Source organism: Macrobrachium nipponense, chromosome 39 (assembly GCF_015104395.2).
Source record: "Macrobrachium nipponense isolate FS-2020 chromosome 39, ASM1510439v2, whole genome shotgun sequence".
Taxonomy (NCBI): Eukaryota; Metazoa; Arthropoda; class Malacostraca; order Decapoda; family Palaemonidae; genus Macrobrachium; species Macrobrachium nipponense.
Genome location: NC_061099.1, coordinates 2319803 through 2336107, shown reverse-complemented (window position 1 = coordinate 2336107; position 16305 = coordinate 2319803). Strand labels below are relative to the sequence as shown.

Sequence of the window (16305 nt, the reverse complement as noted above, 5' to 3'; positions counted from 1 at the left end):
GAGGTGGGCAATTAACATCAAGATCTCAGGTTTGTTATCTATGAAAAATACAAACTGATAAAAAATTTGTCATGTGTTCATATGCAGAACAAACCTTCGGTCTTGACAATTGGATAGACTCAAGACTTGGAGGAAGGTATGAGAATCCTGAATTGACTAGGGGTTCAGCACACCTGACCACCCTTCCCAGAAGTTAGTTCCAAAGAAGAGGGTCCAAGCCTATGAGAGAAAAGATACATTGATAACTAAAAACTCAGCCCACTGGGATTAAACACGGTGTCCAGATTCATTCCATTCATGGAAGATAAGAACTCCATCTGTTCAAGCAACAAACCAAGTAGGCCACAAGGGGTTTGTCACCACTCCTCCCTCCCCTTGCTGGAGAGGGGAGTACATCTGAGGAGAAGAAAAACCCTCCCAAGAAGGAAAAATCAAAACTCTACAATGTTCCCTCTCCTTATAAAACTCTCTCCACTGCAACTTAGGCCAGGCACAACATTCCTGACAAGGATTAGTTATCATACAATAATTAGCGCGGCACCTACTGCATGTCGTATGTGGGTCTGTGACAACACCAGCTAAAAACCTTGAGCAGGGAAATCCATGAATGCCCGGGTACATTTGTCTACTTGACGCATGTGCCGATAGAATCCATAATCCAGAAATACACACAAGCACGCTAATAAAGAAAAGAAAAAATGGGCACAAATCAACCAGCTTGGAAGGAGAGCAAAGTGATAGCATCTTACTCTCCAAGACAGTTAAGAAAAGACTGAATAAGTCACGAGGTAGTGCACGGTCTCTGACCAGCTATCACTTTGTATGTTCATGAGTTGCCAGATCTCACAGATTTCTTGCTTACAATCTTCAATTGTTTTTAACCAGTTACCGGTTACCAGCTGGCACTTGGAAATATCTTATTGTTAAGACCTCAGGCTTGTCAGCTATGAAAACTACAAACTGATTAAAAAATTTGTCATACTCTATGGAATACTATAAACAAAATAAATGCAACACAGTATGGCCACTGCACTCACCTGTATCAGACCAGTTCCAGCATATGATGTGTTTATTCTTCAAACCACCCATAGGAATAAACAGAAAAAGAGAAAGGAGACCAACCACATCACTCATTCTCCCTTCTATACAATCATCTTGGGTATGATACAAACTGCCCTGCCAGGGGATGAGCTACTGTACACAATTTGTTAGGCAGCCATCACATGACAAGGAAAAAGTGTCCAAGGACCTATGGGCAATGTCCTTCAGGTAAAAGGCCTGTAAAAGCCAGGAACCAGCATTCAAAATCTTATGAACAAACTAGTTCACTTGAAGGCGAGGAGTAGGCCTGCTTAATCACCTCACAAAGCCAGAATGAAATCGTATTCTTGGACACTTCTTTCTTGGCTCTGCCCATGCTAAAAGAAGTCTATGACACCTACACCTAAGTCACAAGTCCTCTTCATATAGCAATGCAGTGCTCTGATGGGACAAAGCAGTAACTCACGAGGATTGTTGTAAACAAACTCATTCAGGGAAGGAATTGAAAACTAGGCAAATCTATCGTCATGAATGGAGAGATTTTGAGTCTTAGCCCCGAATTCCAGGACAAACTTGAAGGCCACAGACACCAATCCTTGGTCTGCTTAGCATCTAAGTAGACCATGAAGCTCTCTAACTCTCTCCAGGAAAGCCAAGGCCAAACATGAAAAGTCTTGACGATCGACGTAGTGGTTGGAATGGAGCCAGAGTAAGACTACTCAGAATCAAAGTAAGATCCCATGTAAGAGGTTTGAGTTCTCTAGGTGAACAGGATTGCTTGAAGCTCCTGAAAAATGTAGAGATTTCTAGGGATGAAGTGAAGTCCATGCCTTTCTGGCATAGAACCAATCCCAAGGCAGCCCTGTAGCCTTTGATAGACAGAAAGGGCTTTCTCATTCCTGAGAGGATCAGAAAATCTGCTATCCACTGAACAGAAGTTCCAAGGGGAGAGAAACCCTGTCGATGACACCAATCACAGTAGATGGCCCACTTGCCCTGGTATACAGCTGATGAAGACCTGAGGTAGCCAGACATTTGACCTGCTGCTCTGCGAGAATAACCTCTTGCTTATAAGAGATACTTGACAAGTCTCCACCTGCGCAGCAACAGGGACCCAACCGACTGGTGGTACCTCTCCACATAAGGCTGACAAAGAAGGTTGTGCCTAGGGGGAATTTCTCTCGGAAGGACTTGATGGATCAGGCAGAATGTGGGAAGGCGTACACCTCTAAGTTGTCCCAAGGGTGCTGAAGGGCATCCTCTGCCACAGCAAAAGGATCTGGGATGACCAAGCAGACAACCTCTTGCTTCCTGTTGAAGTGCGTGGTAAAGGGGTCTAACATGGATCTTCCCCATAGGAGAAATACCCTGTTAGCTATGTCCTGATGCAAAGACCACTCTGTACCTAGAACTTGACTTCGATGACTTAGCTTGTCAGCCACCACATTCCTCCTGCCCGGAGTGTACCTGGCCATGAACTCCACTAAGTTGTCAGTCGCCCACTGGTGCACCTCGCCTGTCAACGAGTGGAGCTGGCGAGACACCAACCCCCTGCTTTGTTCACATACACTACCACCGTACAGAAACTTAGTATATCACATACCTGTAATTTGCTTACCTGTGAGGTTTATAAATTCAGTACACTTATGTATCATCATAAATGGATTTACTATTCTACTCAAGCTTCCCTGGAACCTGAAGCTTACTGTAACCTTGATAATACCACTAAGCCTTCCTTCTCTTGTTCCCAAACCTTTTCCATTGCAAAGGGCTTAGCTCACATACTCCTCACAGAGAAGTCCTACTCCTACAGAAATAACTGAATATGTAGGGATCTACAGAGAGAGGACATGAAGTACTCCCCAAACTCCCTTACGTCCTTTACACCTCTGATGTTCATCCTTCTTAGACACAACTATTTCTCTTGGAAAATCACCAAACATCATGAAAAGGGAAAAAGTTTCTTCTTGGTAGTCAACATGTGCGCAGCTAATGTCCTTACTCAACAAGAGCCAAAGGAAAACATGTTTAGTGATGGCAAATGACCGCGAGTTCCCCCCACCACTCATTCACCTACCACCAGTAAGCTACCTTGTCACATGGTTTCAACAATAGATTCCAGCTTGTGCTGAAAATCACTGCATAAAGGGTCACGGTTTGTATTTGTATGAGAAAAATTGAAATTCATGTGCCTATTCCCTATTTAATCACTTTACAAGAATGCAAGTTTTCCTTAAAGCCATTGTAATAAACTTTAAACACATTCTCTTATATATCAATGGCTAGCAAAATTACAATTATTTTCTAACATTATAAGCAAAATAAGAGGTATGTACAATGAAAGGAAACAAATTTTTAATGGCTATCATGTTCCCTAATCACAGTTCTTATTTTATTGGGCGTGTTCTTTAACCAGTCCTTCTGATTAGTTATTTCACAGAAATTGCTTCAGTATGCAATAACAACTAAAGACAAACCTTGACATTATGAATAAGGAGAGACTTCCATTAAAGGGGTCCCATTACTCACGATGCCAAAATTATTACTAGTTTCAAAATCAAAATAACTTGAGAGGCTAGGAGTATGACACACTCAACTGAGGTGTTAGTTATTGGGCAACAAATCTTATCTAACATTTTGTAGATATACCTACAATGTACATACAATGCGAACTGATAACTGTAGTTTATTCTCCACTAACAAAACTCTTCTGGGTAGTAAAGCAAAGAAAGTAAGATGTTACTTGAAAAATACCCTGACTATTTCAGATGACTTGTAGCAGTGTAATGTTTGTAGTATTTATAAATTACTGACCACTTTGCCTTCAAGGTACATGTTTAATTAGGAAACCCTCACAACACTTGGAGATTACAGAAAAAAATACATACCTTGTGATGTGCAGCTAACTTTTCAAAAATTCCTCTCAATATTAGGCATGAAGCACATTATCTGGCCACCTCTTTCACCAGAATAAATACCCAAAGAAAATACTGTATTAGGGTAAAGTAGGTAAAATACTCTATTACTGAATCATAATTTTACTGTCACTTTCAACTTTACTGTAGCACATTTGAAGCACAATGCTGGGTATACTCTCATTCACACCAATAAAAGTAAGCTTTGCCACTGCTTAAGAGCAAGTATCTGTATAACTTTTCAAGGCACCCTAAAAGTTAAGTCTTCACAGGGTAAAATTTGCTCTATGAAATACTTTCTTTGTTCCAATTAGCAGCATAATCTGTCTCTTCCAATTCAAACTTCTGATAATTCACCGATAGCTTTTTCAAAACATAAAACAGCTGCACTTAATTAAAATGAATAAAGCCACATTTTCTATTCCATACAATGCATAGTGAATGGTCTAACTGTATTCTTATTTCAAAAGTGTCTGATTAAGATAGCACATTCACCTTGTTTACGATATTTCAAGAGAATTCTGTTCTTACACAAAAAAGCCAAAGTTAAATATCACAAGGAAGAGTTACTTAGTATGGAAAATATCAAAAGTATGCAAGATAGAAAAAAAATAACAATTTATCTACATTAGCTTTCAAATCCCTTAAAAGAGTTTCTCAACCATGCAGTTATCAAGTCTGCTTGACCAACAGGCTATTTCTGAACATATCACTAAATTTTTTGTTTTCTTTCTTCAGTTCTTGATCAACTGATGCTAGAAGTCGCTTAATAGCCATATCTGAAATTGACAACTTGGTTAGTTCAACTTACAATACACATAATCTTATACCACATAAATGACTGTTCTAAAACAAAATATTTCTTCAGTACAAAGGAATAAGAGTATCAAACAATTTATCAAATTTGTTTTTCTACTAGATGTTTTGTCGAGCAAAAAAAATTAAAATTATTTTATACTGTATTCTATGTTTTGCAAGTAAAGTATAGTGTGTGGGATTACTTTTCCTAATGTTAAAAGTTCTATTATTTATATTTTGTCATTTTTAAGGTAAGATTTTGTGCTGTATATAATATTAGTCTGTGTATGTGTGCATTTCTATATGTACAAGAGCATCACTTTAGGAAGCACTACACATGTAGTGAAGCAACCCCCTCTCCCTCCCTCCCTCCCTCCGCCTCACTCTCTCTCGCCTCTTCTCTCTCTCTCTAGTACAGTATTTTTTATTGGCATTTGCTTAATGCAGTCAAGTATTCATCTTAAAACAGTAACAGTGTTTCATACATGCATTTTTCTGTCTAAGTGTGCATGCCAATAAATACATGATAATCCCATTATGAAACGCTATGTAATTACTGTGGCGCCTCTCTCTCTCTCTCTCTCTCTCTCTCTCTCTCTCTCTCTCCTCTCTCTCTCTCTCTCTCTCTCTCTCCATGCGCATACTATATACACTCTAGCATCATGTTAAGATAATCTCTAAACTTACTTTAGCCGATTGCAGCAATTCTACTAACTAAGGTATACAATATAAAAAAAATACCACACACTATAAAAAAAAGACCATAAACTTCTTTGTGTCATTATTTTAAAAGTTATGAAACACTTCACCTTGCTGTGGCTGTGGCGCTCTCTCTCTCTCTCTCTCTCTCTCTCTCTCTCTCTCTCTCTCTCTCTCTCTCTCTCTTTGTACAATAATTCTATTGACATTTACTCAATGCAACAGCACTGTATTCTCAGGATGATGAAACAGCAAAACCATTCTGTACAAATGAACTAAAATAGAGGCAAAGCCTTTTAGCAAATGGCAACATTTGTGCAAATTGTTATACGATGTGTTTTATATTGCAAGAGTAGTTGTTCTTACCTTGACCATCTGATATTTTGTTGGCTTCTTTTAAGGCTTCCTGTGCAGAATCAAAATCTCTCAAATGGAAATGGGCTAACCCTAGGCGATACCATCCCTTCACATTATCTGGTTTTAGTTTTGTTACCTCCTTACAACATTCCACAACCCTCTCATAACGCACTGGTTGTTGTTTGAGTAAACAAGCTGGAAAGGAGAAAAACATACATCAACAAACTGAACAGACCTTACATATAGTCAAGGCTCATGCCCCAAGTATACAAGCTGTTCAAATGACTACACTGTACTATGACTTGAAAGAGTTACACAACCAAACCCATAAATAATGCAAATTACTCTCACTTACAGATAGGTAAATTTGCCCTCTATTTACAGCTCTGAGCTCTCTACATATATTAATTTCATTTTTACTTGTTACATGTATTCATTTCATTTTTACCTGCGAGATTATTGTAAAGGTCTGCTGTAAGTCCAGAAATTTCTTCTTTAACTTCATCTGATACAACAGGCACTTGACTCTGTCCAAAAAGTCTGTTGGGGTTTGTATCCTGCTCTATTCCTTTGATGTACATGAGGCCACTGGAAAACAAAACTGATAATATACAGCACACTGCACCCACACAACTCTATTTCATATGAAATCCTTTACATAAAATTGCAATACCTATCACACAACAATTAGGTCAACGGAGGGAAGAAAACCTATTAACTCAATATTAATAGGATTAATAAATTAAAATTTTAAAGACTCATAAAATATTGTCTGCTTTGATATGAATAGCAAGAAAGAATTAAAAACCAACATAAGACGCATAGTGGTTTTTATTGTTCAGTGGAACAACCCCCTCTGACTGATGCATTTTCAATCAATGACTCAATACCAATAACATTGTAAAATATGTGACAAACTTATTGAAAATATATAATTGTAAACAAAAATAAATGAGCAAGACAGGAATCTGCCACCCAAATACAGTAATCAATTCTAGTATTAATTACTTGCTTCTGAAATGTAAACTAATCATGGAACCAAAATATACCATTCATTTAATTTTGTAATGAAGGTATGATATCTTTAGGAACTTTAACAAAAGTTGAGACAGTAATAAATACATATAATACATGTACTGCATATGTTAAGTAGTGATATGAATGGGGTAAATTATGTGCGGAAAAAGGAAACTGAAGATAATTCCCAGACACTCTTGACTTGCAAAAAAGTTGCTGGATGGAGATACTATGGTTCCAACAGTTCCTATTGGCTAGGTATCATTGTTTTTGTGTCTACCTACTGGTTCTCAATTTAAAAATCTCCCCAAACTCAAGATTTTTCAAGAAATCTGTCTTACCTGTGGTAACTCTGAATTGCTTTTGACACTTGCTGTTGCTTGAAATGTGAATTCCCTTTATCCTTGTACTCCTTTGCTTTTGCAAGCTTGTTCATCATGGATTCCTTCGTTGCATGCAGATTCTCATGAGGATCCATGATGTAACCTAAAAAGCTATAAAGAATGGAAGATAAATAGAAAAGTTAAAATATCAATGCCTGTGTTTTTCCAACTGATACACTTCATTAGTTTATGTACACTAATGAACTGATGCTAAACACTATACACATAGCTTACAAAAAATTCTCCTTAAAACCCTTTTAACATAGTTTTCCTCAAAATGAAAAATGTGTGAAGGTATGTGATGACTTATAGGAACATATTTGATAAAAACTTGGTAGTACATTACTGTACAGACATTCTAGCTCTGAAATAATATTAAAAGGCTAGTTTAAGAGTGTAGTCTCCTAAATATTATCCAAGAACCCCTGATTGCATGCAATTAAATGTAACAAATATTATTTTAGACTCTTTCATTCCTTAAATAAAAGCAGTTTCAGAGAAGCTTTTATCCTGGTTTTATGTGTCATATTTGTTTCTTGGTTTCATGTCTTAAATTAGTAAGCATAGGACAGTGGAGAATCTCCTTTCTTGTTGGCAGCACAAGGAAACATTGTAACATAACAAAAGACTTAACTTTTTGCCTTAGCACAGGTAAAATTATGTTAAATTTCTAATTCCCTCATCTGTTTACTGTACTGTGTTAACTGTTTTTGTGTATAATTGTATGTATTATTATACAGGTTTAAATTAAGCAATACTTAAATTGTAGACTCTGGGTTAAAATGCTTTATACTGTGATGTACAATTTTTGTGTTTCTGGAACAGATTAATCAAATTTACATTATTTTAATTTGGGACAAATTTATTAAATTTTCGAATACGTAGCCTTCTGGAACAGATTAAATTTTAGAATAAAGGTTCCCCTGTAAATTGCACTTTGAATACAGTACAGGTAGTCGCTGTTAACATGGGGATTCCGTTCCCGACGGCGTGATAACCGAAAATCAGCGATAATAGTGCTGATCCCTGGTTACTGGTGCACATCGGCACCAAAAATCCAGTTATTGTCATCTAAACAAGCACCGTAAAACTGGATTGCCAAAAACGAGGGATTGTTTTTTCAATACAAACCCTGCAATTTTACATAACTTATAAGCATCTAAACGATTCCCACAAAAGTGAATATTCCATAATTCAGTTGCCTCAATGATCCATTTTTAAAATTCAATACTTTATTCCAAAGCTTTCCCAGTCAAAACCTTTAAGTGTGGCTCCCATCAACATTTTGTCAAGTTAATTAATATTAACACAGTTACAGATTATTTTATGACAGATTAGCATCAGATGGAACCTGGTGCCCTCACCTAAGTTAGGTTCAGATGTACTATAATAAAACTATAATAGAAACAGCTTGCCAAGAAGAGTCTAATACGTAATATGTATTACAAATCAGCCATCAATAAAGGGGAAAAGTGTGCAAGGGAATAGGGTAGTACTTACTATATTACTCTATAGTTACTCTCCAATTGTACTTGCTCGTATATGATGTCATGAAGCCTGAGACAAACCCGCTCTGGAATTTATTTGTTTACCATCAACTGACCTATCAATTTTCTAAGAAATGGGTGATGATTGGTGGAAATTTTGTTCCTACCTAGAAATCAATGTTATTTCTTTGCAGATTTATTGTTGATAATGGCTATTGGTGGATTATATGCGTTATAGTAATATTGCTGCTTCATATGCTGCAATATTAGGACAAACTATAGTTCTAGTTGGTTAATCCGTGGTTCTTTTCCTAATTAATTAATTTAGCAATGGTTGTTTTACCCAACTAGTATTATGAAAGGAAAATGATAAATTATCCCATGAAATAAAATCATAATACACTACTCCCTAAAAACAGTGGAAAAAAATAGGAAAATATGAATGAAGTCAGGAGTGTTCCACAATGCTGCAATGTTGTTTTTCGTAAACGAGGTTACCTGCCCACGGAGGTGACACACAACGTCCGAGTTCGAATCAGTGCACTTGAACTACAGGACAATGATAATAATAGTCTAATACTGTGAACCGTGCTCACTAGTATTCTAAATTCAAACACAAAGACTGTCTCAGAGCTTTGAAGACTGGTATAGTGAATTTAAGAAATTTCACAACATTTTAACAGTCATAACATCAATTTCATCGTGATTATTCACACATTTGGTGAGATGACAAGCAGTGACTGCACTTTACAAAACCTGAATATGCCTATGTTTAACTTGAAAGTTTCAGTGTGATAAGACTATACAAGTCATACAGGACATAATTTGCAGAGGATTTTCTTAAGGTCATTATCTCTTTTTGACAATAAACAATGACATAGACCTATAATGCATTATGTATATCTTTTTGTCGGCTTACACAGCTTATGATGTTTGGATTATAAGCCTATCTTATTTACATTCAGCCGTTTTAATGTAGCTCTTGTTGTATTTGCTGCTGCTGTTATGGTTCTTGTAAGGTCTTCAAAACCTTTTTCATACGATAACCTAACATTGCAGAATAAATAGGGTTATTCATAAAATACAAGCATAAAGTACTATCTGCCAACTACATACTGTTAATTGAAATTTAGTCATTTGTTTTAATTAAAAGTAATCAAGATCTTTGTGAAAAACTTTATGCGTCCTTTTGTCCCGCAGGCATAATCTAAAAGAATACCATCAAAATCAAATAAATCATAGACTGTTTTAGGTCATCTCATACATAAGTTTTTAAGCTTTAATCTATTTTTTTATTTTGTTATTTATCTTATGATGCCTTGCTACCATAGCCTTCATTCTCGTAGAAATGCTACAGCAGCCTTATATTTACTCATCACTTTAATAATTTGTTATCCTTTTTGTAAATATATTTTTAATATAATTCATTCACAGAAGTTCGATAGTTGTGCGTAAGGCTGAGACAGCCCTATGATTGGTCCGTGTGCCATCGTCTACATGCACACAAATTTTACTTTCATTCTCTGTGGTATAAGTGGGGTAACATTTACTATGGGCATCAGCACACGTATGTGCATATGCACATGTTTATACATGTACATTTACACTATTTAATTAAAAGCTTCTCTATTTCCAATAGATATGGGTAGAAGAATATTTGCAATAAGACATTGATGTGTAGGCCTATACCCTGTCTTGTCTCAAAATATAAGAATTTGATGTGTGGGCCTATGCCCCCATCATTGCCTCACAATATAAGAAACTGATGTGTAGGCCTATGCCCTGTCATTGCTTCAAAATATGTTTGATTTGTGGGCCTAATCTCACAATGATACTAACATTTGACATGCAGGATTGCTTATCTAGGCCAACACCAATTAAAAAAAAAAAAGCAAGATGCTTGTGTATTTAAGCTGTGAATGGTCAAAGGGAGGGAGAGAGAGAGAGAGAGAAAAAAAAGTACACACACAATGATCCAAGATCCTCATAGTGATTTGTGTATGTATAAATCCACATTTTTTTATCAGAGATATCAGTCGCTGACTTCACAACTCCGGGAACTCAAATCTGTGGTGTTGTCATTCATTTACAGAACTCAACATTACCGAACAGAGTCAAATCCCTACTGGTAATCATATGGACTGTTAGTGTGATGTCATTCTCCTTCCGAGAGCTAGCCAATCACTGGCGTGCAGTGGATGGGGATTAGCTGCAAAATTGCCATGGATTTTGCTACTGTGTTCTATTTTTCTGAAAGTAAATACTACCATACTGTATCCTATAACATGCCTCCTTAGGAGGCATGTAATTTGAAACAAGTGATATGGGCTATTGTTTTTCCTGATAGTCTTTGAAGTAATTTCTTATATCTTTGACATGGGAAGAAAATTGTGCTTTTAACACAATAGTACAAGCATATTGAACATGACAATTTGTTGATTACTCAAGATGGGAGGATGGTAATTAGTACTTAGGACAGTTATTCTAAAACTGAAATAGGGTTTTACTGATATTTTTTGGCATAACTTTCCAAACATGACATTAATTTACACTGGAAGTGGCTGGTAAAACCAATAAATACACCTAAGGTCTAACAACCATACTGACAGACTACAGTTGGAAGCAATAGACTTGGATCAAGGAAAGTTAAGGGGGGCACAGAGAGGACAACAAATATTGTTTATAAGTTATGGCACCCTGGGTCAGGTTAGGAGGGAAAGCAGGGGGCATATGGTCAACAGAGAAGCATTCCTTTATTTACACTGACTGATAGCACAATAGATCAAGTTGTGCTAAATTCCAAAGCTTCTAGGAGGGGGTACTTCCCTACTCATGTCTAATCTAGATAACATTAGGTTAGCTTAGGTTTGTAGTCCCCAATACAAAAACCCAGTATTTCAAACAGTGGTCTCACTGTACTGATAGTATATGGTTTTATGAAGTTGTCTCAAAGTTATAAATCAACTAATTTGATGAAATAATAGGATGTACTGTAGGCTATCTCTGTAATTACGCTTGTCACAGCTTCTGGGATTGCTAGGTTACTGATTAACCATTTGAGCATTGCATTTTTCTGGCTGCTCATTTTGAGATTAATACTTATATTTACTGCTCCTGCTGTTACAGTTCTCTTATTCTTCATTCCCCCAAACTGAAAACCATGGTTCCCCGACAATGGTGCACCAGTCTAGGATACGTCAGAAAAAAAAGTAGCCTAACTTTTGGTTCATGCCATTTGCATGTTGTATAAGAAACATGGTCACCAAAGTTATCGAGTATCAAGAAAGGCAGGACGGAAATAGCCTAACCTAGCTATTAAGCCCTACCACTGGTAAAATTTAATTTAGTTCCACGGCCTGATTCAGGCAAGTCATCAACAAGGGCAAGTTCCTCATACTTAACATACATAACCTTTCCTTTAATGCTAGGTCCTGACCTAACCAGATCTTTCCTACCTAACCTCACTTAGGGTAATGTGTCCTGACCTGGCCTGGGGGGGGAAGGGAAGTTTTACCTTATTATTACTTAACCAAACACTTAAATCTAACCACCTTGCCAAACCTCACCAAGGATAGGGGGCGTGTGGAGTCCTTTACCAGTAACCCAGGCCTTGGATAAAAATTAATTTCTTGGTATAGGGTAAAATAGCAAATGGCCGGCCTCTACTGTAGTGTGACCACCTTCTTGAAAAAGTACTTTAACCCATCCTGTAACCCAGGATAGACTTTAGTTAAGAGCCAGCGTCCGCTGAAGCAACACCTCGAGACCTCTGCTTTCCTCTCGAAGTAAGCTTTTTCTCCCAAGTCACAAATTAAGGCCACAATTGCCGATTTCCTTGAAGGTGGTCGTGCTCTGGTAGAAGTCAGCCATTCGCTATGTTACCCTAATGTGGGTCGGATCCGACAATAAGCTGTAGGTCCCGTTTCTAAATACCTAGCTAACCAATTGGTTCCTACCTAGCCTAACTACGTAAATAAAAATCCAATCATTCGGGCCAGCCCTAGGAAAGCTGTTGGTTAATCAGCACAGTTGTGTTTACAATAAGATATATATACTTTAACTTTAGGATAGCCTACCCGAATCCCGAAAGTGGGGTCACGTCCTTCCTAAGGGTATTCTATACTAGGGTAACCGTAGCACCTTTACCAACCCTCCTAACGTAACAAAGGACACTCAAACACAGTTAGGCATATTGTTTCAGTCCCTCTATAGCCTTACAGACTGCGTCAGGCTATTGTTAATCTCCTACCAAAGGGAAAAGTTCAAGCGCCTTTTCAACGCACAAAGGTCCAATATAAGACCCGAACTTCTTAGGGGCTCCTTCAGGAGGAACCTTTGTTACGAAGACAACAAATACATATCACTTTCCTTATTATCATTAACTAAGTACCAGTAACATCTGTTAAATGAACATGCGTAACAATGAGAAAGACACACTTTCACAAATGATAAAGAATAACGAAAGAAATTACATTTAAAATTTGACAAACTGGCGAAAATATTACCCTTATGCTTCGTGCGTTGGCAACTTCGTTGAGCGACTGACTGAACTTCGTGTTGTCATTATTGACATTTGTTCTTGTAGTGTTTCCACGTTTCCACCAAATACCTCAACTATTATCATTAATGTTTGAATGGTTTACTTAAATATATCTGTCTAATAGAATCTTTATCTTCGTTAAATATATAACTGTGTTTATACTTGCCTTCACTACTTAAAACCTATTTTGGAAGAGAAGCAATACAAAATGTTGTGAACATGTCCGCATTTGTTTACTATACAATAACAACAATACGATCGTTTTCCAACCTTAAAAATTACATCATTGCGAGGTTGTATTTCACAGATATTTGTTCGTTTATAAATCCATTGTAATGCCAGTCCAAAAATCTTTTATTATTGGAATATACAAACTAGAAATCATAAGATACTGTTTCAAAGAAAACCCGAACTTCTAGAATGACCTACTTTCATCATTATCATCGCTCATCGTCTCTGCCAACGACGAGCGAAAACAAAGGGCCTTTGTGTTTGTGATATTCAGTTATTCAAGTCTTTTCGTGCTTTCTTCCACAAATTCCCGCTCTTCTGTCCTGTCTCCCGTTTCGCAGTTCCCTTCCAGTTAGGTTATCCAGCTTTTCCTTCGTTGTAGTTCAGACACGTAAAAAAATTTATCTGCTTATTCTTTGTGTAATAGAGTATCTACCAATACATGAAAATATATTAGTTCCGAGGTAAAGCGAATTAGATATTAAACGACATTTGTAGCTCGATGTATGTATATAAATCACGGTAATGTGATATGAAACACAGACACATTATATATATATATATATATATATATATATATATATATATATATATATATATATAACTATATATATATATATATATATATATATTAGATATATATATATATATATATATATATATATATATATACTATATATATATATATATATATATATATCTCTATAATATGATTATATAGTATACTTACTATATAATATATATTAATTATAGATTCTGTGACGAAGTTGGCCTAGAGTTATCTTGGGTCCTGGGATTACCATTAATACTTGGTGCATGAAGTAGTCAAAGATCTGTGTCTGGACACCATTAATATTTGTTAACCCAAATTGCCAAGTATCTGGTTACTACACTTACCATTTGTACTTGCTAGTACAAGAGACCCTTTTGTTCCTGGGTCTGGGACACCCTTTGTACTTAGGGCACAGTTTGTTCAAGTACCTGGTTATTACTTACCTCACTACAGCCAGACACCTGACCCTTCATCACAAATACTAAACGACTGAATACTCTAAAGGTGATAGTGATCCCTTCTTTAACTGAACAGTCACGAAAACAATCAGTCTAAGTTCATTAAAATAGGTGTGAGGTAATCTTAATTAAAGGGCATCACTCCTACAATATCAAATCTAAGTATTTCCCTGATTCTGATTTATTTGTGGGAAACGGCACAATTATCACTCTATATTTCTACCTAAACAAAATAATAAGATGTAATACTGGTGATATAATAAAATGCTCATATAAATTTCAAATAAAAATTTTTATTTCTAAATCCAAAATTTATAAGTGAAATTCACAATCTCAGGGAAATTGTTACTACTTGAAAACAAAAGTTTAATTAATTCTTGAATTAATTATTAAGCAAAATTAAATCAAAGTTTATCAAGAAAATCAATTAAATTAAATCATAAAGCAATAATTAAATTTGAAATGATATTTAATTAAATACAAATTAATTTGCAAGTGTTAGATTCAAACAATTACATAGTAGAATATTATTCAAACTAATTAAACAAAATAAAGACAATGCAAAAACATAATGCATAATATGAAAACAATTAAAGCATTGACAGTACAAACATTAAGCATAAAAAATTGGATATGTCAAAAGAACAAAGCAAAAGAAAAATGTACTTAAAAATGATAATTTTATCAATGGTAAAATAAAACCTCGAAGTGCACTTCAAAACATTAGTGAAATACCTGTTTACACAGCTGCAGCTTAAAGGCCTGTTACACACTCTTACACTTTTGTGGGCGCCTTCACAAAACTAATAGAAATAATACTGTGTTCAGATTCCACAAACAACACATACATTAAGACAGTCACTGAGTGACCTTCTCCAATACAAAATTAATGTGAGCTACGTTAAGTTAATAAAACAGCCTCGCAACCGAGCGAGCACGAGAGAGAGAGAGAGAGAGAGAGAGACTTGAGAGCAATACTACACTCTCTAACGCACGCCGCTACATCTCAAAATCGAATGAAAGTTTTATATGCGTAACTATGCGTATCACGGTGAATAGGTGTAGTTGAGTGGAGTGTACACGTCCCAGACGAAAACATATTACGTCATCTCTACACGGGTATCAAGTATGGGGCCTCTTTGACTGCGTTCGCATATGTCTATGAATAAGGCTCCCTTGTGTTCCTCATGGGGGCGCTTCGTACGATAAAAAATTAGCTTAACTCATCTATTTTCAAGGGGTTGGATAGCAGCAAGTTCTGCTCGGACAAAGCAGTCTCTCTCTATGTTAAACATCATTGTAGGGCAGGTTCTCAAAGGACTCGATGCGGCATGGGAGGTCCCTATGCACGTGTTCGCGCCAATAAAGAAATCAGCTTAGCTAAGACATTCTCAAAGTGTGAATACAACCCTTTCAAAGGCTTGCTAAATAAGCTTCCTCTCTCTCTGTCTTACGTTACTTCAAGATGAAAAGTTGGACTACTTAACACATGTTATCTTTAAATTTGGGAATCTGAACACAAAAACATACATTTCATGATACACAGGTTCTGAGGTGAGTTAATCATATTACCACAATTATAATTGCATTACAAAACTTACATTATGAGAATATATATATATATATATATATATAGTATATATATATATATATATATATATATATTATATACTATATATATATAATATATATATCTCTATATATGAATATATATATCATATACATATATATATATATATATCTATAGGTGGCTATATAAATATATATATAATCATATATATATATATATATATACATATATATAGTATCTGTATATATATCGCATG

At 36.0% G+C, this 16305-nt stretch overlaps 1 protein-coding gene across 3 annotated transcripts; it reads right to left on the bottom strand.

The window, feature by feature from the left end:
* Nucleotides 1–4063: 4063 nt before the first annotated feature.
* On the bottom strand, nucleotides 4064–13338 carry LOC135210017 (tetratricopeptide repeat protein 9C-like). 3 transcript variants are annotated; one of them, XM_064242785.1, is made up of 5 exons: nucleotides 13203–13338; nucleotides 7169–7321; nucleotides 6259–6398; nucleotides 5820–6005; nucleotides 4064–4735 (listed from the first exon to the last, which is right to left on the bottom strand). In XM_064242785.1, the coding sequence occupies exons 2-5, from the start codon at nucleotides 7303–7305 to the stop codon at nucleotides 4629–4631; spliced, it is 570 nt and encodes a 189-aa protein (XP_064098855.1). In that variant the 5' UTR covers nucleotides 7306–7321; nucleotides 13203–13338; the 3' UTR covers nucleotides 4064–4628. The 3 variants fall into 3 exon arrangements, with proteins under 3 accessions (XP_064098855.1, XP_064098856.1, XP_064098857.1); XM_064242786.1 differs by having other exon boundaries at nucleotides 13170–13240; XM_064242787.1 differs by lacking the exon at nucleotides 13203–13338 and adding an exon at nucleotides 12774–12938.
* Between the last annotated feature and the right edge of the window lie 2967 nt (nucleotides 13339–16305).